At 40.8% G+C, this 22,721-nt stretch overlaps 1 protein-coding gene across 1 annotated transcript; it reads left to right on the top strand.

Annotated features, from left to right (window-relative positions):
* The first annotated feature begins 2,548 nt into the window (after nt 1-2,548).
* On the top strand, nt 2,549-8,271 carry LOC147901345 (1-acyl-sn-glycerol-3-phosphate acyltransferase CHLREDRAFT_174358-like). The gene is made up of 5 exons (XM_087376356.1): nt 2,549-3,039; nt 3,141-3,353; nt 6,825-7,231; nt 7,401-7,502; nt 7,672-8,271. Exons 1-5 carry the CDS (start codon nt 2,901-2,903, stop codon nt 7,897-7,899), a joined length of 1,089 nt encoding a protein of 362 aa, XP_087232482.1. The 5' UTR covers nt 2,549-2,900; the 3' UTR covers nt 7,900-8,271.
* Nucleotides 8,272-22,721: the final 14,450 nt, after the last annotated feature.

Here is a 22,721-nt window from a genome sequence, read left to right as displayed (position 1 = left end):
AAGATACCCTAGTTCCTACATTGTACAAATGCAGATTTTTGCAAGCTCCAGGGCCACCCCATGATCGTGAGCTCCCAAGAGAAAGTGCCCTCACCATGTTGATCGGTGAGTTTCCCATGATTGTAATGAACTACATTATTCACAACAAACATTGTTGAATTGGCAATGTTATTGACTACTACAACTGTTCCCTTAACATAGCCAAAAAGTATGGACAAGGCATTTGCAGTCCAGTGATCACATATTTGTACGCAACCTATTTGCTGAAGCTAGTTACAATTCCAAGTGCATCCAATAGGGCTTCAGGCACTATAAATGAACTTGTTAACATCCAATAGTTGCTATGTGTAGTATAATAAAATTGTTTCTCTTGCAAATTTAATTGCTAATGAACCCTCAATCATGTCAATTCTTTAGAATACTAAAATCCAATCATAAGCTCTCCTACATCAATGCACATGTGCTTCATAAAATCCCGTTCTTGCTTCTTTACTCCTAAGGACTTACGTTGCTACACCGTAGTCACATGGAGAGTTCAAGATACGAAGCCTGCTGTCTTAGTGAGCTCTGCTTTTAATTGGATGTCAAGTGCACTCTGTCTCTTTTTGCAAAACAAACATGGTGTTTTCCTTCTTGCTTATTGAGTTGAAGAGACTACATCTTTCTTTTGACTTGCTTCTATATTCAAGCCTTGAACATCTTCCCCTTCCTTTGTCTCCCAAATAAATCATATGCTTATGTAAATTAGATATTGCTCATAGTTTAGAAGGGCCAAAATCATCACGGAGAAAGGAGGGTCATGTAGGGCAAGTCATTGTGCAGTATCCATCAACATTACAGGGTCTTCAAGGTTTTTTAATTTTTGAAAAGGAAGTGTGCCAACTCTCCCCCTACACAATTGTGTGGTTATGTGTTAAATACAAAGTACTATAAGCCAAATGCAAAGTGTTATGTGCCAAATTCAAATTGCTATATGCAAAATTCCAATTGCTTCGTGCTAAATGCAAATTAAACTGAACCCAAGTAAGGGCACGTTCCTTGGTCTTATAATTGTTGAAGAGGAAATGTGCCAACTCGCCCCCACACAAATGTGTGATTATGTGCTAAATGCGAAGCACTACAAGCCAAATGCAAAGTGCTATGTGCCAAATTGAAAATGCTATGTGCAAAATTCAAATTGCTTTGTGTTAAATGCAAATTGAAATGAACCCTAAGAAAGGGTGCACTCTTTGGTCTTATGATTTTTGGAGGGGAAGTGCGCCGACTCTCCCTCCCACAAATATGTGGTTATTTGCTAAATTCAAAATACTATGTGCATAATGCAATGTGATATATGCCAAATGTAAAGGGATATGTGCATATTTAAATTGCTATGTGAAAAATTAAATGTGTAGTTAAATGCTAAATTTATGAAATTCAAATAAAATATATTCTCTAGTCAATACAGCTACCTGCCCAGATCTAGTTCTAGCTTGGTAAAATAAAGTTTACATTTGTGGGCTATTGTATTACAATTTTAAAACTTCTAAGTTATGGGTTTGCAAAACAAAATGAACACTATATAGTCAGTGGTACATTAAAGGTAAGTTTTAGTAAGCATTGAGGAGGACACCATATGCTTATAACCATCTTCTAAGGGGCTGTGTCATGAAGGGAAAATAAGGATGGCTATTTTGGATGTTTTGACCTTCAGATAGCATATTTTGGCTGTTTTTCCCTTGATGCATAATCGAGAGAGGGCTATAAAGAGATGTAGAGGAGTGTCATAGGTGGAGAGAATGGGGTGCTATTTCCCATGGTCCCCTCTATCTCCCCCCTATTTCCATGCACATATTTCCCCTCTATTTTTGATATTCGCATCTGCTCCTATTTGCATTACTTAATTAGTCGCTCCTCCTCTTTTTGTCGCTCCTATTCACACATTAACCTAAGCTAGTCGATGTTGCTTCTACCTTAATGGCTCACCCTATCCTCGTGCCTCCCTCTCCTTCCCCTTCCTCCCTCTTCTCTCCCGCTCCCTCTTTGCGTTCCTCTCTTTAGGAAGCAGGGCTCCTCTCGTTGCCTCCCTGAGCTGTTTTTCCTGACTGCCCTATCTATTTGTAGACCCTAGCCTAGATTGTTCTGCCTCCAAAGCCTTCGGGAGACTTCTGCAGGCTTCGCTCCCCCTTAGTTTTTCCCTCAGCTGCGCCAGGCCTTAGGTTAATTTTGTACCCCCCCCTTGTGCGACATGAACTAATGAATTAATAGCTGAATACTATCGATAGGGAGCCCTATTTACGCTCATGAGGGAAATAGATATTTCTCATAAGGCCCTTACTCTTCTCTTGTAAGGTGTGATGTTATGATTAAGTGAATTGGGTAACTAGACAACCAACCAAAGGCACCATAATGCTTTGATTCCTTAGGATTCTCAAAGATCTTCCTTTGGTACTTTTAAGAGTCTCTGGTTTACTTCCAATTTAAAAAAAAAAAAAAGAGTCTCTGGTTTTGGCGGTTAAGCAGGTGCCAATCTTGTGCTTTATCCATATGTAGGATTCTGATTTTGATGCCTTTCTATGTGCTTTTGATGAATTCACATATGCATTGATTACTTCTTCTTCTTCTTCTTCTTCTTCTTCATGGAGTTGCTCAGAGCTCCTCTGGCTCGTGCTCTATTGTCTTATCCCAGCCCATCATTAGCAGATTGCAGGGACGAAGATGAAGCTGCTGCTGCCTTTTGTGCTTTCCCAAAATCTTTCCTGCAATAGACTTCGCCATCTGCCGCTGGATCAAAGAGACGGACCGGGACCTGCCCTGAAGAATTCTTGGTAGCGCCTCTTTGAACGGATTTTCACTGTTTTCGTATCTCATGACTTGTTAAACCAACAGCCCTTCCTTACAACTGTAAGGATACATCCGCAATGGTGGACTTATTTCACCAGGGCTTGCCCATTTCCGGTTCCTATTTCCTGGCATCGGAAAACAGAGCAGGTCTTGCTTCGTTCTGTCCAAAGTCCAGAACATCGGCCCTCCATGCCTCTCTTCAGCTTTGCCGTAAAGGTAGTGATATTTTTCTCTTGAGTGCACATGTCAGACTTGCGCGACCTCAGAGATTTACTGCTCGATTCCAGGCCGCATTAACAATTTTGTACGTTTCACAGGTGGTGAAATGCGCCCATCTGAGAAAGGAACTTCTTTTCGGATTGCAGGGACTTGCTTTAAGGGTCCCTTTCTTCTGTCTAGGAGAGCCGGGTTCCAACCCGTGCATCTTCATACTCGTAGAAGGCATGGAGAAGCCAGATGTGAACTGGCAGGGGCAGCAGTTCCAGAAACGTCGAAGTCGGACTGGAATGGAAGTCTGATTTCTTCGTCAGGTATGCTTAAGCACTTTAGACTAGACATTTGAATCTGGGCGGAACAATTTTTGCCATACAATCTTGCTGTTGATAAATTACATCTTACTTGTCCAGTGAAAACACGCTATCACAGATTTCTATTCTGTTGCAATTTAGGCGATGGCTGTAAGGAATATATATGTTTAAGTATGTGCCGACGAAGCTTATTAAATACAATTCGTATGAAGTTTGTTTTGTCGCTCTTAGGGATGGCGATTTAACACACTGACTGCTGACACACCCTCTGTCAGTCCCTGCTTTTGTTCGTATGCCCAAGAATAAGCTCTGCTGACACACCCTTATTATTGGGCATACGAACAAAAGTCTGCTGACACACCCTCTGTCAGTCCCTGCTTTTGTTCGTATGTCCCATACACTTTTCAATCCCATTCATGCAGTGTAAATCAGAGAATTCATCTCAGCAAATTGTATTCAAGAAAAAGACTGATTCCTTGGTGTAGATCCTGAATGTGGAGCTCAATACAGACTTGAACTTGCCACAACTAAACTGTCTATGTTCACTTGAATTTGGGACTGTCCCTGGCTATGCAAACTGAGCATAAAAGCTGGTCAAGATTGAGGATGAAAGCTGGTTATAATTGAGTCAAAAGTTGGCAGAAACCGGGAGTAAGAGAGGCTTGATGCTGTGTATGCTAAGGGAGGAGGCTGCATTTGAGGAGCAATAGCCTGAGGAAGAGGAGGAACAAAGATGCAGCTCAGCCAGCTAGAAAAGCTAGCCAATGGAGGTAGGCTATCACGTGAGCAGCTCTAGAATTGTGTGCACTGTGCAGCAAGTTGCACGTGGGAACTCATGGAAGAGAAAGGGGTCACTGCCCCACCTATAAGCCTCCATATGAGGTGAGCAAAGGGACACAACATCTCTGCATAGGCCGGGGGATACAGAGAAGCTGCCATGTGTGGATGAAGTATGGGTGCTACATGGGCAGACCATCATGCCTGTCGCCCAACACAAGGGCTGTCATGTGGGACGCTAATGGGCTGACACATGGTCTGCACTAAGGGCTGTATGTAGCAGTATGTAGAGGTGCACATGGCAGCATATCGGCCACATTGACAGGCCGATTAGCACGTCTGTGGGCCAGAAAAGTAGGCTGACCAGCGTTGATGAAACCAGCCTCAAGGCTAACAAGAGGGTGGTAAAACAAAAGCCTTCACAAAAGAATACTCAGCAACCACTCCACAGACAGCTAGAGCGCTCCTGCTCAAAATACAAAGACACAGACTGGCCTCAAAGCCTTGGCGCCCCTTTTGGTATTTCTTTATTCATTGAAGAGTGCCACAAAGAGATTACACAGTGAGTACCAACTCACACGCATTCAATGCTCTTCCCTCACTCAGAGGCATCAGTATAAGGACACATTAGCCCTGCAGGGCTCTGCTATCACACCCGTGTGACCATAAGCATCTATACTCAGTGCAAACACCTGCATTTAACATGGGAGCCATTATTTACAGCCCAAGCAAGGCCACATGCTCCCTCAACAGTCACAAGTGTTCACTGATCCACTGGGATACCCAAACAATGGGTGAAAGCATAACTGAGCTGACCCTGGTGCTCAGAAGCACACACGATCTCTGCAAGCATTCATTGTGGTCACCCTGCCAAGCAAGTCTCTTCAATTACCAGCCCAATGCTCACGGGCCTACACGAGAAAGCGCATTTACACAACGAGCAACCAAGTAAGCTTGAACAAGGAGAATACGCACAGCCAGCTCTTTAATGGTCTTTCACAACTAGGAGCTCGGTGTATATGAGCAATCAGCCTCCTGAAGTGGTCCTACGCTGTCAAATGACCAGCTGGGCTCCCCGAGCCAATTCGCCATACAAAGGCTAGGCCAACTATAGACCCGCGTAGTCACCAAGGCTGAAGCCTTGCAACCAGCCCATACTCCAGGAGCGGAACACGTCCGGCAGATTCATTGTGTGAAGGCCAGCAGCCCATACCAAAGCTCGCCATACGAGCAAGCCCGTGAGCACTATGGGCACGTAGCAGTCCTTTCCTCTCCTGCTCCGTGTAGCAGTTCGCCATCACGGGGCTCCTCAGGCAGGGACTTACTCTTCCGCCATTACATAGGCCGAGTGACACCCATCTCTACTCCACGCCTGTGCTTCTGCGACTCGTCTCTGCTGCCCATGACCAGCCAGCCGCCTTCCAGCCTCTTCCATTCCCATGCATGTAAGCTATTTGGGATTTAGCATTTTTGGCCACGTGGCAGTTCACTTTGGCCCATGCCCCCTCTTTGGACCACTCCAAAAGCACTTAATTCACCCCCAAGGCTCATTATTTCCTAGGGGGCCTTTGCACACCTAAGAGCCCAACGCTTCCCCCCCCTTGATTCCTTAGGGTCCTGCCCATTTGTAAGCCCAATAAGTCATGCCATCATGACAGTTGGGTGGATAGCCGCCTGGGTCAGATGCATTAATGTCCTCGGGAGGTCCTGGGGGCCTATGGGTCAAAGTACACCAAGAAAGAAAAAAACTCATACAAGCCTCGATGGGCTGAAGCAAAGGGCGCGCTAGGGTCCTTGCTGAGTACTAAGCTATGCTAAGCTCTCCAAGCCTCAAGGCCCTACATAGTACAAGGCTCAAGCCTTGTCCTAGTTACTGTTTTGTAATTTTGTTTCAATTTATGGCTAGGGGCGTACGCCTCACTTCCAAGCTTTAATTCAAGTTTCAACTATTTGAAAGTAAAAAATGAGAATGTGACTGATTCAGTAGTGGACTGTGGTCACTGGTAACTTGTAAGTTGTGACTACTAACTAGTAACTAGTTTTTGGTTTGAAAGTCTAAATTTTCATGAAATTTGAAGCTTGTTTGTAAGCTGTGTGCTATTACCTGTAATGTTAGACTATAGTATGCCAAAATATGCAATATAGCATATTTTTTATTGAAATTATGACTTTAAAAAAAACCCACGTTTCGAAACTCCGCCTAATTTTTTCAAACTTATCAAACGTTTGGAACCTTCAAACGTTTGATAGTAACTATGCCCGTCATTGTTGCATATTTGCTGGAGGAAAGGTTTTTATGCATCAGATGGACACCTAGTTGTGAGATTGCATTTGTTACTTGTGAATTTGATTGTTATGTTCTGCCCTAGCTGCTCTGACCTTCCATATTGTTCTGAGGCTTCTAGGTGTGAGGGATGTACAGTTTGAAGTGAAATGTTTTGAACTCCAATGCATTGGGTAACTGCTTATCATTAAATTGACTTTGCTTGCTAAGTATGTCTTCCTTTTGCTTTTCATAAAAGTTTATGTTTACCTCTTTTTTCTTGTCTTTCATTTTCTCTTTTATTTTCTTTGTAGATTTTTGATCTTTAGAACAACAAAAATTCTAAATTTGTATGATTGGACTTATTCTAGTCTTACAAAGGTATATATATATATCATTAAATTGACTTTTATATCTATTGTGAATGTTTACAGATCCCACACTGGGGGCGAGAATTCGAGCATTTGTCTTCTATTTGACGACTTATATTGTGGCTCTGCCTCTCTTTTTCATCATGTTGTTTGTTCATCCTTTTGTCCTGCTATTTGACAAGCATAAGCGGAAGGCGCAGCACTTTATAAATAAAATCTGGGCATCATTCACTATCCGCCTTTTTTACAACGTAGAGATTGAGGGTTTAGAGAATCTACCTGGGCCTGATGAGCCAGCAGTATATGTTTCAAACCATCAAAGTTTTTTGGATATTTACACATTGCTTCTTCTTGGACGTCCTTTCAAGTTCATCAGCAAGACCAGCATTTTTTGGATCCCTATAATTGGATGGGCAATGTACCTAACTGGCCATGTGCCTTTGCGTCGGATGGATACAAAAAGTCAACTGGTAAGCTCTTACCGCGAATAAATTTTCTGCAAATTATTTCAGGTGAAGCTTTTATGTACCCATTTTGTAACATTCTGATGTCCTGTTGGAAACAAAAACAGGCACGATTAAATATAATTTGATCCGGTTTCCATCTGAGTTTACACTCTTCTGTTTACTGGAGTTGCAGGTATGTTTGAGACAGTGTCTCAAGTTGATAAAGCAGGGTGTTCCAGTCTTCTTCTTTCCTGAAGGCACAAGGTCAAGAGATGGAAAAATGGCAAGTTTTAAGGTTGGAATAATCTCTCCTCATGCAAGTATAATTTGCATGCTCTCCCCCTCTCCCTCTTGTTATTTTACCTCAATTTTTAATGCTGCTATTTTTCAGGCATTATCTTTTATCAAAATGTACAGTTTTTGGCATAAATAATTTCAATGAATGCATGTGTGGAAAATATCAGAGAGGTGCCTTTACGATTGCGGCAAAGGCAGGTGTTCCTGTCGTTCCTATGAGCTTAATTGGAACGGGAAAGCTCATGCCAAATGGAATGGAGTACACCTTGAGACCAGGATCTGTGAAAGTAATAATTCATCAACCAATACGAGGAAATAACCCAGATGAACTATGTGAGCTCTCCAGAGTGGTAATTTCTGAGTCTCTTTTGAAGCATGGGCTTGAGGTTCATTGAAATGTAATATCGAGGCTGTATCTTCAAGCAAGGGACTTTTTGCGAGTCATATCCACATGATAGTCAGTGCAGATAGCTGATTTTTCATGTACATGTTTTTTAATCTCTTGTCCTGGAGATTATCACTGTAAATCAAGCTTCCATTGTCACTCGAGCGCGCCAATTGACAGCTGTTGAAGAGCACTTTGATGCAAGGTTTGTTACCTTTGGTATATGAGTAGTCCACATGAACTAGTGTGTTTGCCAAGGTGATATATAAGACCTCGCCCCAGCTTCTCTTTTCCTGTGTAGTTTATGTTTATTTTATGGCATAGCGCTATGGCTGTGCTTACTGGGTGATAGAAAAGAGTTCTGAAACACGTCTTGTGATTTTGAGCCTGAAGTTCTGCATATTGAGAGAAGGATCTGTGAAAGTTATATTTTATCATTCATCCACCAATATCATGAAAAATAGCCCAAATGAGCTGTGTGAGCTCTCTAGGGAGGTTGTGGAGGATTAAAAATAGCAATCCTCATTTTTTCTTAAGTGCTAACTAGCCTTAGTAATCGCTTTGAATTTGTGAGTCTCTTTTGAAGCAAGGAACTCTCTGGGAATCATTTTTAGGTGATGGCCGGTTGCAAATAACCGATTTTTCAGGTATGGGTGAGAGCATATGTTTATACTATAGTCAACATTGACAATTGGTTGTTGATGATGTTGGTGGGGATTTCTTAGTAGATAGATAGTTCTTGCTATATAAATTGATTTAATGGTTTTGAGCCTTGTGGGTGATTTTTAGGGGGTTAAACATGCATTGTTTGTCCTATTTTAGAGAATTCTAGATTCACCTAGATATACATCATGGTGGTTGGTTGGAACATCAAACCTTTATTGAGCAATGTTGCAACTTGCCTCTATGTAGGTAGTTTTGGGGTTTGGAGAGACCCTAGGGAGGGAAGCTACTAGCCATTGGTAAACCTAAGGATTAACTTGCTAGATGGGTAAAACTATAGGTGTAGTAGGTGGGCCTAGGGTTATATATTGGCATGAAGAGGTGATGATACTTTGTGGTGTGGTGTGTGAAATGCCTACATGACTAGGTGAGACCCAAACCTCTTGGGTGAGCCGGTGTCTTTTCTTCCTTGCTCCAATTGATTCTATGGCCATTGTACAGTTTGTAGTGGTTCTTTCTCTCTCCCCCCGTCCCCTCCCCCCGCCTCCAATTGATTCTATGGCCATTGTACAGTTTCTGTATTGTCTTTTGTAATGACCAAGTTTGTGACAAAAGTTGCATTTTATGCTTCTTCTTGATGAACTTACTTTCTTGGAAATTTCCTTTATTTGAACAATTGCCTTGGTATTGATGATTTCTTACCAGCTAACTTGATTTCTATTTTGTTGTTGATGATGCTGGTGAAGTTGATGTCCACCTCTTTGAGTTGATATACCTCTTCCTCAACATTGGTTTGAGATAGCAGATGCTTTCTTACTTTTTTGTCCTTTTCTGGCTTGGATTCTTGTGTCATCAATTCTTCACCAAGTAACACTATTTGCAACTCTTCAAGTTTTTGGTAACTTTATTTTCAATTACAATACTCTAAACTGATTTCTCATAACCTTGATTCTTCCCAAAGTGAGACTATTTGCGATCTTCGAATTTTGGTACTTGTATGTTCAATATGTTCAACCCACCATGCATTTTTGGGGAACAAACATGCTCAACTTTTAGGAGGCGGAGAGCTTTCTTATCTCTTTTTGTCTTTCAAAGATACTCCATCGCTTGTGATCTGAAAGAATCCAAGGACCTCTTGTCCCATGCTATAAGCGGCAAATGGAACACACACAAACGCGCGTGTGCGTGCGCGTGCGCGTGCATGATATGGCCTCTCTAGGATTCCCCTTCTTGCTATATGTCATCTTCCCCCATGTCATAGGTGGGGAGGTGATTGCTAAGTCCCAACACTCTCACACCAACCCATGGTGGGCTATTCCCACAAGTCAATGCAGATGCTTCTTCAGCTTCCATTGAGAAGTTCTCAGGAACATCCTTGATCTCTAGTCCCTGAACCCTTATCTTTGGTTCCTCCAGGTCAAGTTCAGCACATGTAAGACAATCTTGGAACATAGAGTAGTCCATGGCACCACTCCTTGATTCCAAACATGTCTACAACCTTGAGCAATACAAGTACCTCTATTAGGTCCATTTAGCTACTATCATGAAGAGGTTGAGGTGGGTTCTCTACAAGTTTTTAAATCCATTCCAAAAGCAACCATAGTTACAAACTATGTCTTACTTCATTCACTTGTAAAAAAATCTGGCATGCACTCCAAGTCAGCAGTTTCAACCCGTCACGTTCCACAACGTTGAGTAATGAGATCCTTGTTGGCTGCTCGTATTGGCATCAACCCCTGTGGTTGCTTCGAATCAGCAAGTCCAATTTAAAAAATCCAAGATCTTCCTTTTGCAATCTCTAGACACAAGCTGCCTACTGATCTCCCACTTGAGTAACCCTCTAGTAATAGTAGACCCTTTTGATCTAATGGGTTCTCATCTCCACCATAAGGGCTTCAATGGGCTCATCTATTGCTCTTCTAGCAATTTCTAGACACTACCTGCAAGTGATGTCCCACTTGAGTAACCCCTCTATTAACTTTAGGTCCTCTTGATTTGATTGTGTTCTCATCTCCATCATAAAGGATTCTATGGCTTAACTAATTCCTTCTTCTAGCAACTTGCAATTGGGCCATCAAGAAAGCTTATAAAAATTTCCATGTTATCAACTCACATTGCTTGAAGCCCTCATCAATTTCTGTAACACAGGTTATGTAGTAGGCATTGATATCCTCCACAATGAGACTTGCCCTTTTGTCTACTAGGATGGATTTCACCTCCAATCTCTCAATTCCTAAGATACAATACATTATTTCCATGTGCTCAGGATGGTTGAGGGTTACTCTCAATACCCAATACTCTTGGGAAGATCTTGGATATTACATGCCAATTTCTAGATTGGTATTCACCCAAAGAATCTTATTTTGGGATGTACCAAAGGACAAAACATTTTAGATGCCCACCTTGATAGTCCACTCTCCAAATGAGCAAAGTTGTTAGATATATTAACTACACACTGACATCTACTTATCAAACTGAATCTACTATGAGTAGGTTAGGTCTGGATGGAATATATCAAATCTTTCAAAAATGAGATGGATGAGATGACATTTAATGTGCCTAGAGGAAAAAACGAATAGTTGTAGTTCTCAAAAGAGAAATTGCAATAAGAATCTGTGTCTACTTTAGGAAACTCAACAATGTGACAATACTTGATTCATACCCTCCCATTCATCGACCAAATATTTGATCAGATTGTAGGGAAACAAATTTATAGTTTTTTTAAAGGGTTTTTTTTGTGGGGGGCGAGAGGGAAAATAAGGACAACACCATTGACTAATATTCCCTAATAAAGAACTAAATACAAGAAAGGCATTTTGCTCGTGAGTACATGATTGAGCAATAGAGAGAAAAACCCCTCTAAGAATAGTAGTCGATCTATAAAACACTCCTAAAAAGTTATTCTACTTAAGGGTCTTTTCTAGGACTCCTTTGTCTTTGCCTCTAACATCCCCACCATAATGCTTCATGATTGCCAAGATGTGACCATTGCAAATGCCCAAGCTTATGGCTTTCTAGGGCCAGATACTGATGGTAGAGGACGCATCCTCCTTCGCCCTCTCACACAGGGGGTAGTAAGAGTCAACATCAGACCACCCCTATAACAACAAGAGAATCTAGATTTGCATATTGGTTCTTTCGTATACGTTGGCATCTACCCTCCCACCATCTGCCCCCCTTTGCTTGAATTCCATTTAGCGTTCAATCTACCCATCAATGCCCTCTCTTTTTGTACATAGAGTAAAATGTTATCTTTTTTACTAATACCCTTGTTTATTGTCTTCCAAATATCCAGCTCCCACTTGAGACATAATTTGGTTGTTTTTTGTCAACCACCAATGTAATCATCTCCTCCACCATGGCTAGGTCCTTGGTTCATTGATTGAATTGTTTCTTGGCCTCCTTCCTCGACCTCCAGCGAGCCTTTTTACAAATTCCACAATTGTTCCCAACAATATAATCCTTTCTTCTGCATCTTGTTACTCCCTTGTTCAAAGCTAAGGGCTTGCCCTCCTTGACAACTGATAGAAAATAGAGAGTTGCCTATTGGAGCCAATTCTTGTAGAGGGAGTAGACAAATCGAAACATGAAGAATCGGTTGCGAAAAATAGGTAGAACTTTGTACAAATGGTTTGCTCACTGTACCACCATGTAGCAACTTGTCTGTTGCCTAGATATATATGTTGCGTTTTACCTCGTAAATCACGTTCAACGTTCTTCAGTTTGCATGCTCCAATGGAGATTTAGTGGATTGGATTTGATGTTATTCCCATAGACATGTTGCTCTTCTTCCTTAGTGAGGACGTATATTGACTAGCAAGACTTTGAATGAATTGCCAAGAATCCCCAATGTGGGACCTCAAATAAGGCAAGAAGTACCTAAATAGATTGGTTGATTAGCTTGTTATTTAGTCGAACATCAAGAGATTAGGTTGACACAGTCCTTGCTCCAGTTGATTCTATGGCCATTGTACAGTTTGTAGTGGTCCTTTCTCTCTCCCCCCCCCCCCCCACCTCCAATTGATTCTATGGCCATTGTACAGTTTCTGTATTGTCTTTTGTAATGACCAAGTTTGTGACAAAAGTTGCATTTTATGCTGCTTCTTGATGAACTTACTTTCTTGGAAATTTCCTTTATTTGAACAATTGCCTTGGTATTGATGATTTCTTACCAGCTAACTTGATTTCTATTTTGTTGTTGATGATGCTGGTGAAGTTGACTTCCACCTCTTTGAGTTGATATACCTCTTCCTCAACATTGGTTTGAGATAGCAGATGCTTACTTACTTTTTTGTCCTTTTCTGGCTTAGATTCTTGTGTCATCAATTCTTCACCAAGTAACACTATTTGCAACTCTTCAAGTTTTTGGTAACTTTATTTTCAATTACAATACTCTAAACTGATTTCTCATAACCTTGATTCTTCCCAAAGTACCTGTCACATTCCACAACGTTGAGTAATGAGATCCTTGTTGGCTGCTCGTATTGGCATCAACCCCTGTGGTTGCTTCGAATCACCAAGTTCAATTTCAAAAATCCAAGATCTTCCTTTTGCAATCTCTAGACACAAGTTGCCTACTGAGCTCCCACTTGAGTAACCCTCTAGTAATAGTAGACCCTTTTGATCTGATGGGTTCTCATCTCCACCATAAGGGCTTCAATGGGCTCATCTATTGCTCTTCTAGCAATTTCCAGACACTACCTGCAACTGATGTCCCACTTGAGTAACCCCTCTATTAACTTTAGGTCCTCTTGATTTGATTGTGTTCTCGTCTCCATCATAAAGGATTCTATGGCTTAACCAATTCCTTCTTCTAGCAACTTGCAATTGGGCCATCAAGAAAGCTTATAAAAATTTCCATGTTATCAACTCACATCACTTGAAGCCCTCGTCAATTTCTGTAACACAGGTTATGTAGTAGGCATTGATATCCTCCACAATGAGACTTGCCCTTTTGTCTACTGGGATGGATTTCACCTCCAATCTCTCAATTCCTAAGATGCAATACATTATTTCCATGTGCTCAGGATGGTTGAGGGTTACTCTCAATACCCAATACTCTTGGGAAGATCTTGGGTATTACATGCTAATTTCTAGATTGGTATTCACCCAAAGAATCTTATTTTGGGATGTACCAAAGGACAAAACATTTTAGATGCCCACCTTGATATTCCACTCTCCAAATGAGCAAAGTTAACCACACATTGACATCTGCTTATGAAACTGAATCTTCTATGAGTAGGTTAGGTCTCGATGGAATATATCAAATCTTTCAAAATTGAGATGGATGAGATAACATTTAATGTGCCCAGAGGAAAATACAAATAGTTGTAGTTCTTAAAAGAGAAATTGTAATAAGAATCTGTGCCTACTTTAGGCAACTCAACAATGTGACAATACTTGATTCATACCCTCCCATTCATCAACCAAATATTTGATCAGATTGTAGGGAAACAAATTTATAGTTTTATGGATTGCTGTCGAATATCGAATAAAACCAAATAGTGGTACAACCAAATAGCTATGACTTCCTTGAAGACAAACTAAAGATCACTTTCATTTTTGTGTTTGGTGTCTTTGAAAGCCATGTCATGCCTTTCGAGTTGCACAATGCACCGTACACACACTAGAGATTCATGAATGATTCCTTTGGGAATTTCTTATGAGTAGATCTAAAGATTTTCATGGATGAGTTGACCGTGGGAACCACACCCTCAAGTCAATATTGGTAAATCAAGGTGTGTGTTTTCCAACTATATGTTTCATTTGATCACCCTAAGAAAGCGTATTCGGTGTCCCATATGGATTGTACTCCATCATGTCATTAGTTATAGGGGAATTGCAGTTGCCGCAAAAAAAGTAAAACACATAAGAGAACTACTAGTTCCCACTAACATTCTCCAACTAAAGAGTTTCTTGGGAGGAGTGGGGTATTACATGAATATTTATTAAGGTCTATGCAGCTCAAAGTGTGGGTAGCTAGAATCTACAATTGCTTGTTGTTTGGCTCAACGACAACATCCAAAAATATACCATCCAATAGAATTCTATAGTAGTAATCTATTGCTTTCCAAATCAGGACACAAAACCTAAGACGTTATATTTCAAAGATGAAGGTTGAAGCATAGAAGGAAATAATGAACAAATTGAAGCCCTTGAATAGACTTATGAAGTGGATAGTCATCTTGGAGGAGGTTAATCATCAGCTCAACACAAATCCACCTAAATTGCAATCAATCTTAGATTATTTTACTGGGGATGACCATGAGTTTGAGAACATGGAAAATTTTGCACAGTTCAATGGTAAATACAAGACATGTTAAGGGTTGATTTGAGCCAAGACTAGTATGTGGAGTACCTCTAGACTAGTGTCATTCTGCCTAACTATGATAGGAATTGAAAGCAAAAGTTAATTGTTCAAGCTATATGCTTTAGTGTGATGGGTGAAATACTCTATGAAAAGGGACCTTAGGGGGTATAACACAGATGTGTAACTTGGATGGAATGCATCTCTAGGGAAGTGTTCATATGTGGTCTCCTAATCTTGTCACACCATTGACATTTGTTCATCCATGTTATCTCCATCTGTCTTACATTCTATGTGATTGTGCTTTATGGCTCCCCTAATTTCTCAATTTCTCCCATGTCATTGTTGTCCACTTGCTTCTAGGTATCTACAAAGATGATGCTTCAGTTTGATGCTTGAGTCTTTCCTCCTAGTCCATAATGGATGGCTTGCCCAAGTTGGTTGTTGGAGTTTGTTGACTTGAAGGAAAGAGATTGATTTTGCAAAGGTACGCATTGAGGCACATCTTGTGTTTGCTGAATACAAGCACAAGGCATCACAATTCTATAAGTAAACTTGTGCCATCTATTTCAAGTGTGGGTTGTTGATGAGTTCTTAATCTAAAGCTTGCCCCACTATGGATTTGTCAAAGAGCCTCTTGGGATTCATTGATGCTATAGAGAAAGGAAAGAACATCAATTAGTGGAGTTTTTCCTTTTGTGATTGATGCATGATTCTAGCACTTAGATGATGTGCATGGCTTAGAGCCATGCGCATAGAATTTTTGGTCAGCATGGTGGATACTTATGTTATTTTGATTGTGAATTTTATTGCCATGGTGCCTAGATAATGTCAAGTGATTTGTGTTTTGTAAGGCCAGTCCCATGGTGGCAGTTCCACTTCTACTTGGTCCACGTATGGATCAACAACATTTACCAAAATGGTGATGCCTCCCATTTCTTTTTCTTTATTTTAAAAATTGATGCCGTACAAGAGATACACTTTTTTGATACCCTCAATTATACCTTGTACCATAGAGATGCCACTAGTCAATGCTCAAGAGACACACTTTTTTGTTTGATTTCGACAAAGAGATACACTGTGAAGAGATTGGTTAACAATATGCCACCATTGGTTAAGTGATGTGATTTGATGGGACAGTGGCAAGTCCATAGAGCCAAGATTGTGTCTTGGAGCTAGATGGGCCCAAGAGGATGGTAAAAGAATGAGAAGAGAGAGTGGTATAAAGAGAATAGGGTTGGCCCTCCCTTCAAAAGGTGACATGTATAAAAGGCCAAATGGTTGACTTTGGTCTTCATTGTTGTATGCACAAGTTTGGAATACAAGCATGTGTTGACCTGGTGCCATAAGGCTATCCCACTAGTCATCATTGTCGTAGCTCTATCCCCACATCTCGTCGCCATAGCTCTATCCCATTGGTCGCCATAGCTCTATCCTATCAGTCAAATAGGTGTTGACTCATTGCTTTAACTCTATCCCGCCGGCCATTGCCTTAACTCTATCCCGTTGACTTGCTATGCTCATGGGTCATCGCCATAGCTCTATTCCCATGGCCGTAGGGATAGCTCTGGGAACACAAAAATTAGGAAAAAGCACATGAAAATTGGAAACCCAAGCATTAAGACATGATGAAATTCACATGCAAATTGCATTGAAATAAACCCCATTTTGCTGCTCCTTGACCTCGTATTGAGGCGGACTCAACCTAGAATTGGGGCATTGACTGCACAGACTAACACATGCACTTGAGATCAGGAAGAGTCCCACAAGCTCACCTTGATCCTAAAGACAGTGCCTCAAATACCATCTTGTCGACCTCCATACTTAGCTTGGCATCTTAAGGGCTAGTAAGCTTAAAAGTAGGTTCTCACTCATTGCAAGAACCACCACCAAGTGAATTATCTAGCTTGGAAGAGTCCCTGAGTCAGGACGGAGACATTGGTGAACCCTTTAATGTTAGAGCCTCAATGGCTCTTAACTCCATCCCCACTAATCTCCACTCTCCTACCCCATCTATAACAGCAACTACATTAAGGGAAACTTTTTCCAATATCATAGGAAGGTTTGGATTGACGGACCCAGTAGAGTGGCTAAACCCATATAGGCACAAAACCTATCATTGGTCCTCAAGACATCACAGGGTTAGCCTCATTCCTATCCAGTAAGATCAAAATGCCCATCGCGACACTATTATGGGGTAATCCTACTCTCTGGAGAGACTTCTCGGATTGGATAAAGGGGCAAATAGTGACACCCCAATCCACAAATCTTGAGAATGTTGAATCTCCCAATCACACTCAAGACCTTCCAAGGGTGCCAATCAACAAACTAGGCTAATACTTTAAGAGTGATGACACGAATGTAGTGTTACCCATCTCCTTCCATGATCATAAAGCTATGGCAATCTTAGACGGAGGAGCAAGTGTTAGCATCATCACGAAACAATGTTGGGAAAAGAGGGAAGTCTTAACCGAGAGAGTACTTCCTTGGTAGTTAAATTAGTTGATGGAGGCACGGCTCATCCCATAGGAGTACTCAAGGACATTAAAATCCAAACCTTTGGTCTCACATATCAGGTGTGCCTTGTTGTAATGGATTTCCAAAGCAACCCTGGGTATGAGGCTATTCTAGGGAGACCTTTCTTGCATATGGCAAGACTGATCCATGATTGGCACTCCAACATTTATCTAAGGAAAGATTAGCAAGTCGTGAGGGTTGATCTCCAAACATGGAAGGCTCACACTAGGTCTAGAAATCTATTTGCAGAGCTGAATCGAATAGCACCGATAGGTCTATGCCAGTGTAAAGCTGGTTTAAAAATATGAGAAAGAGGATAGTGAGAAGAGTCTTGATTGATGTGCTCCTTTACCAAAACTAGAAGACTCACTTGATTGGATGCATACAATGGTGGCAATAGATCTACCAACTGCTGAGGGCACTTAGGTGATGCACCTTGATGATGAACAACTTAAGTCCATTACACCTTTTTACACCATAAGAGCAGTACTACCTAATCAAATTGAACTAGAATTGACAATGCCATTGATCCTAATGAGATAGATATGACTCCATCTCAACTTTGGTTAGAGCTAACATCAGCAGGTGCAACATGCCAAATACAGGCCATGGTAGATTGGAGAGCAAGAAAAAACCTCATCTCTTGGGAGACATTAAAGCATCTCAGCTAGGTATGCCTTCAAGTATGTGATTCTAAAATTCAATCCATAGAGGGTACCTCTATTAAGGTTATTGGTTCTTTAATGTTGAATGTTTCCTTGGAAAATTACATTGTGCCTTGCAAGTTTTTTGTAGCTCCTACACGTACCTTAATGAAAGTTGCCATTCTTGGTAAAAGCTGGATCCAAGACACTTACAAAGGGCTATTTGGTGATGAATCATCCCATCAAGGTGCACCAATCGCTAGCCAAGGATCAACATCAGCAAAACTACTTCCACCGCCCCACCTCGACAAGGATGCTACCAAGGAAGAAGATGAAGACAAAAGCCGACCAAGCAAATATGGGTGTGAAAGGATCTACAAAAGGCTCAAGGATGCTTTGAGGGTGAATCATATTTTTGGATTCTAAGCAAACCTCACATATGAAGCCACCCCCTCCTCTAAACATCAAGCCTCACCATCGCTAGCCACCCCCTCATGTAAACAACAAACCTCAATATCAAAGGAGAAGAAGATGCCATCCAACAAGGAAGCTACATTACCAATGGGTTCCCACAAGGCTACTCAAGGCCCAAGGATATTACCTTGGCAACTCTTATATATGGGTACCGAAGCCTCTCTAGAGCAATCAACAACCCATCCATGCTTGCCCTAAGCCTAAATGTACACCATCTCCATCGTAAAAGCAGGAGTGGATCTCCAAATCTAGCAATACAAAAGCATCAATGAGTGCATATGCACTAGTAGTAGTCACACAAGAACCTACTCTGCATAGATGCCAAGAATAGTAAGAATCTGCTTGCAAGGACAAGGGAAAAGCACCAATGCAGGAGAATGATATGCAAAGAAATTCATCTACTTCGTCTCGAGTAGTTACACAAGAACCTGTCTCAAAAAGGGATACATTAACAAAAGAACCTGCTCAACTACAAGTCTCTCAAAAGGCATGTGACTTTATTACATCGTCTTCAAGGCAATTGGTAGTAACACAAGGACAAGTCGTGAAAAAAGACACAGTAACACAAGAACTTGCCAAGACAAAAGCTGAATCCACGCTCAAAGCCACACAAGAACCTTCCTTACTAAGAAATTTGGCATTTACCATCAGGGTAGCTATGCAAGAATTGGCCACAACAGTAGTGCCCATCACAATGGAAGTCCCACAAGAACCTTCCAATGTGAACAATGAATTATCTTCATCCCTGACAACTTTCTCAGCTGAAACTTGGGCTCTACAAAAGCAAAATATCTCTGAGACATTGCAATCCTACTCACATTTAATACATAGAACATATATCACTTTATTACAAGTATCATAGAAGTGGTACATGTGGGAGATCACAATGCTCAATGATGCAACACTGACAATAAGAAACATGCTAATAGGAGATCCACAAGAACCTGCTCCTAAAAATGGAGTAGCTCCATAGGAACCTACTGCTTCACTCAAGGATCTCAAAGAAATTCAAGCAACATTGTTGCCAATGGGATGATAATTGCTCGCCAACAAAGATCATGAGTGATGTCTCAGTGACTCTCCTTCGAAGTGATTATCAGACTTACATGAGGTCTCGAATAGCTATACAATTCATATTCCTTTGGTGGTCTACCAAATGATGTTCTTGCTAGGTTTGGGTCACAATTGGTCAATATGTCACATGTGGAAGTCCTAGATGAAAATAGGATTAGGTGAAAATAGGCGGTCAGTCCTCTTCAGGTTCTCAGCACGGCACACTCACCAAATCACAAGTACATCAACCCAAGTCCTTGGTTGGGAAGATAAGCTACAAACACTATGGAAAGTCAATACACCAATTGGCATCAACAACACATCCCTTGAGCAGAGCCACAAAACACAATAGGCCACTGACTTATGCCTAAGTCTTCAGGGTCTTGGATTTGAGTTCACACATGGAATGACAAGTGGTTCTCCATAGGAAGCTCTCAAGGATGCATTCAACTCCAGAGTGAAGGTCATTACACGAATATGGGTTTGGATGAGTTTCTTGTGACCCTCAAAGAACTTTTCATATTCCTTTACTAGCATCACCATTAACTATCTAGCTTCTACTCATCCTCTTTTCTTTATTTTTATTTTATTTTAGTTCTAGATTAGAATCCTTTCTTAGAATCCCCCTTCTATAAAACTCTTCAGCCATAGTCCTCATTTTAGGGGTTTGTATGGTGTATTATCAGACTCCTCTCGATTTGATGACTCAGACAAATAAATCTCTAAATGGTGCCACAACCTTATTGGGCTCAAATACTTCCAAGCAAAGCTCTCAATGAAATATAATCCATAAAATGGATGTTAAAGGAACTTCAATGTAGAGAAGCAAGACAAAATGTCATGCACAACTATGGATGTCGTTCAAACATGGCATGTCAAAGACATAGTCTGATGAGAATCCATTGGAAGTACCACTCAAATAAAATATGGGACTTAAGAGGAGCATGAGAATGCACGTTACTTACTTTGCTAACACTAACACCACTAGGATCTTACATCAATCCCTACTAACACCTTCTTGCTCTAATAACTTACCCCTTCAATTTTTCTTTTCCTTTTTCTTATTCCTTCTTTGAATGGTCACAAGTACTCAACTCGGCTCACTCAAACCCTGAAGTGCTAGTCCTAGATGAATCACTCATCCATACTTCCAGCAAGCAGTCCATAACAAGGAGCCACTACATCCCTCTCGTGTTGCAATGGACCAAAAGAAGATTCAGCCCAGTGCACAAAAAATACTACTTTGCATTATCTTCATTGACAACACTCCAACAACCATGAACGTTGCACAATCCAAAGGACTAGATCGAGATCTAGAAGATGGGCATGTTAATAGATTGGTTAACAATATGCCATTACTGGTTAAGTGATGTGATTTGATGGATAGTGGCAAGTCCATCGAGGGAGGATTGTGGCTTGGAGCTAGATGGGCCCAAGAGGATGGTAAAAGAATGAGAAGAGAGAGTGGTATAAAGAGATTAGGGTTTGCCCTCCCTTCAAAAGTTGACATGTATAAAAGGCCAAATGGTTGACTTTGGTCTTCATTGTTGTATGCACAAGTTTGGAATACAAGCTCCCTCTTCTCTTCAAGAGTGTCTTTGGGTGTTCTTTTGTTTCCTCCTCCCCTCTTTCTATTGTGGAAACACATTGCAACAATCCGAGAGCTACTTGCATGACACATGCAGATGGCTCATGCCTTGCATTGCTCTCACAAGGAGTAGCTTAGAGTGGAGGCTCCATCAACATTCCTTCAAGATCCCCACGACACGTGAGTCACTGTTGAGACTACACATACACTTTTTCATTTGATTTTGACAAAGAGGATGTTGCAAGTATTCCTATAATGTAGGAGCAATAGGAAGAAGGGCATTGATGATCTTGAACATGTCATGGCACTTGGGGAAACTCGTGGAGGTTTAGGCACTTACAACTCTTCAGGTACAAGAGGCATTGGGTGCCTTGTGGCTAGAAGCAGATCAAGCCATTGATGATCAATAGAGATTTGAGGCTTTTTTTTAGAGGTAGGTGGCAGATCTTGCTTGACAAGTGGTAGACTTGACCTTATAAATGGGATGGAGAGTGCCATTGGGATGATGAGATTGTCCAAGTACATTTTGATGAAGCTAGCACACTAATGAACTCCCTCAGTACCTGGTATGCTCGATCACTTTTTGCCTGACCACTTGTTACTCCTTTTCTTGTAGTCTAGGAAGATCTGGAAGGCTATTAGCTCTCTAATTTTGAGCTAGATCATTTCGATTCATAATAGTAATTTCATATTACTTTTGCTTCCTTTTTGGTTCAAGTTGTCATGTGCTTGGCCAAATAGCATCTCCTACCATGGTATGCCAGCAGCTGGCCTTTCCTCACTTTTTTTGAGTTGAATCATGATAATTTGCATAATGTTCAATTGCTAGTAGCATTCTTATGTAACCTTTCATGGAAATTGCATAATTGTGCATGTCTTTAGAATTGTTACAAATAAGCTTTGTTTGAGAAAAAGGCCTTTGGGATAAAGATTATGGGTCAAACAATATCTAATGGAGGTGCCCTTGGATCAACTATGAATCTACAAAACCAGTGAGACCAATTTCATCATGCATGTGAATTGTGTAGGAGTGAAACTAGGCTTTCATGGTGCATGTAAATGGTGCATGAGGTGGAACATGATATGTTATGTTTCATGGACTTTGGAGCCATGAATCATCACAAAACAATTGGGATGAATTTAGCCGTGTGTATGAGTAGTGCATGAGTGTAAACCAAGCTTCATATATTAATAAACACTCTTATGAAGAAAAGCCTTTGAGAAAAAAATGTGAATGTTGGCATGCCTCAAGGCTAGATAACATGTCCCTAAGTAAATTTCACAGTTATTTTTTCCATTATAAATATGTGTTATCATTGCAAAAACATTTACAATATTGCATACATGTTAAAGTATCTAACTACTCCAAGGTAAGTGCTACTAATTCATATAGCTTCTCATTACCACATCATTAATGCTATTGATCAATATTCTCAAGTACACATATCCTTTGAACTCTTTCCAAATGGAAAGGAATATACACCTTTTTTATGCCTTTCTTATTCAATGTGTGATGAATAAGATACCCAGTTATGCTTTATATTTGAGTTACATCATTGTGTTCATAGATTTTTTTGTTATTGGCC

The sequence above is a fragment of the Dipteris shenzhenensis genome, chromosome 6 (genome assembly GCF_047967505.1).
Source record: "Dipteris shenzhenensis isolate YYH24624 ecotype China chromosome 6, Dip_SZ_1.0, whole genome shotgun sequence".
Lineage (NCBI taxonomy): Eukaryota > Viridiplantae > Streptophyta > Polypodiopsida > Gleicheniales > Dipteridaceae > Dipteris > Dipteris shenzhenensis.
This window is presented reverse-complemented; position numbering and strand designations above follow the sequence as displayed.

What these genes read in the sequence shown, in the direction of transcription:
- LOC147901345 (XM_087376356.1), top strand. Translation starts at nt 2,901, where the DNA reads ATGGTGGACTTATTTCACCAGGGCTTGCCCATTTCCGGTTCCTATTTC. An exon ending in AAGTCTGATTTCTTCGTCAG is followed by an intron (nt 3,354 to 6,824) that starts GTATGCTTAAGC and finishes GAATGTTTACAG; the next exon opens with ATCCCACACTGGGGGCGAGA. An exon ending in GAAAAATGGCAAGTTTTAAG is followed by an intron (nt 7,503 to 7,671) that starts GTTGGAATAATC and finishes GGAAAATATCAG; the next exon opens with AGAGGTGCCTTTACGATTGC.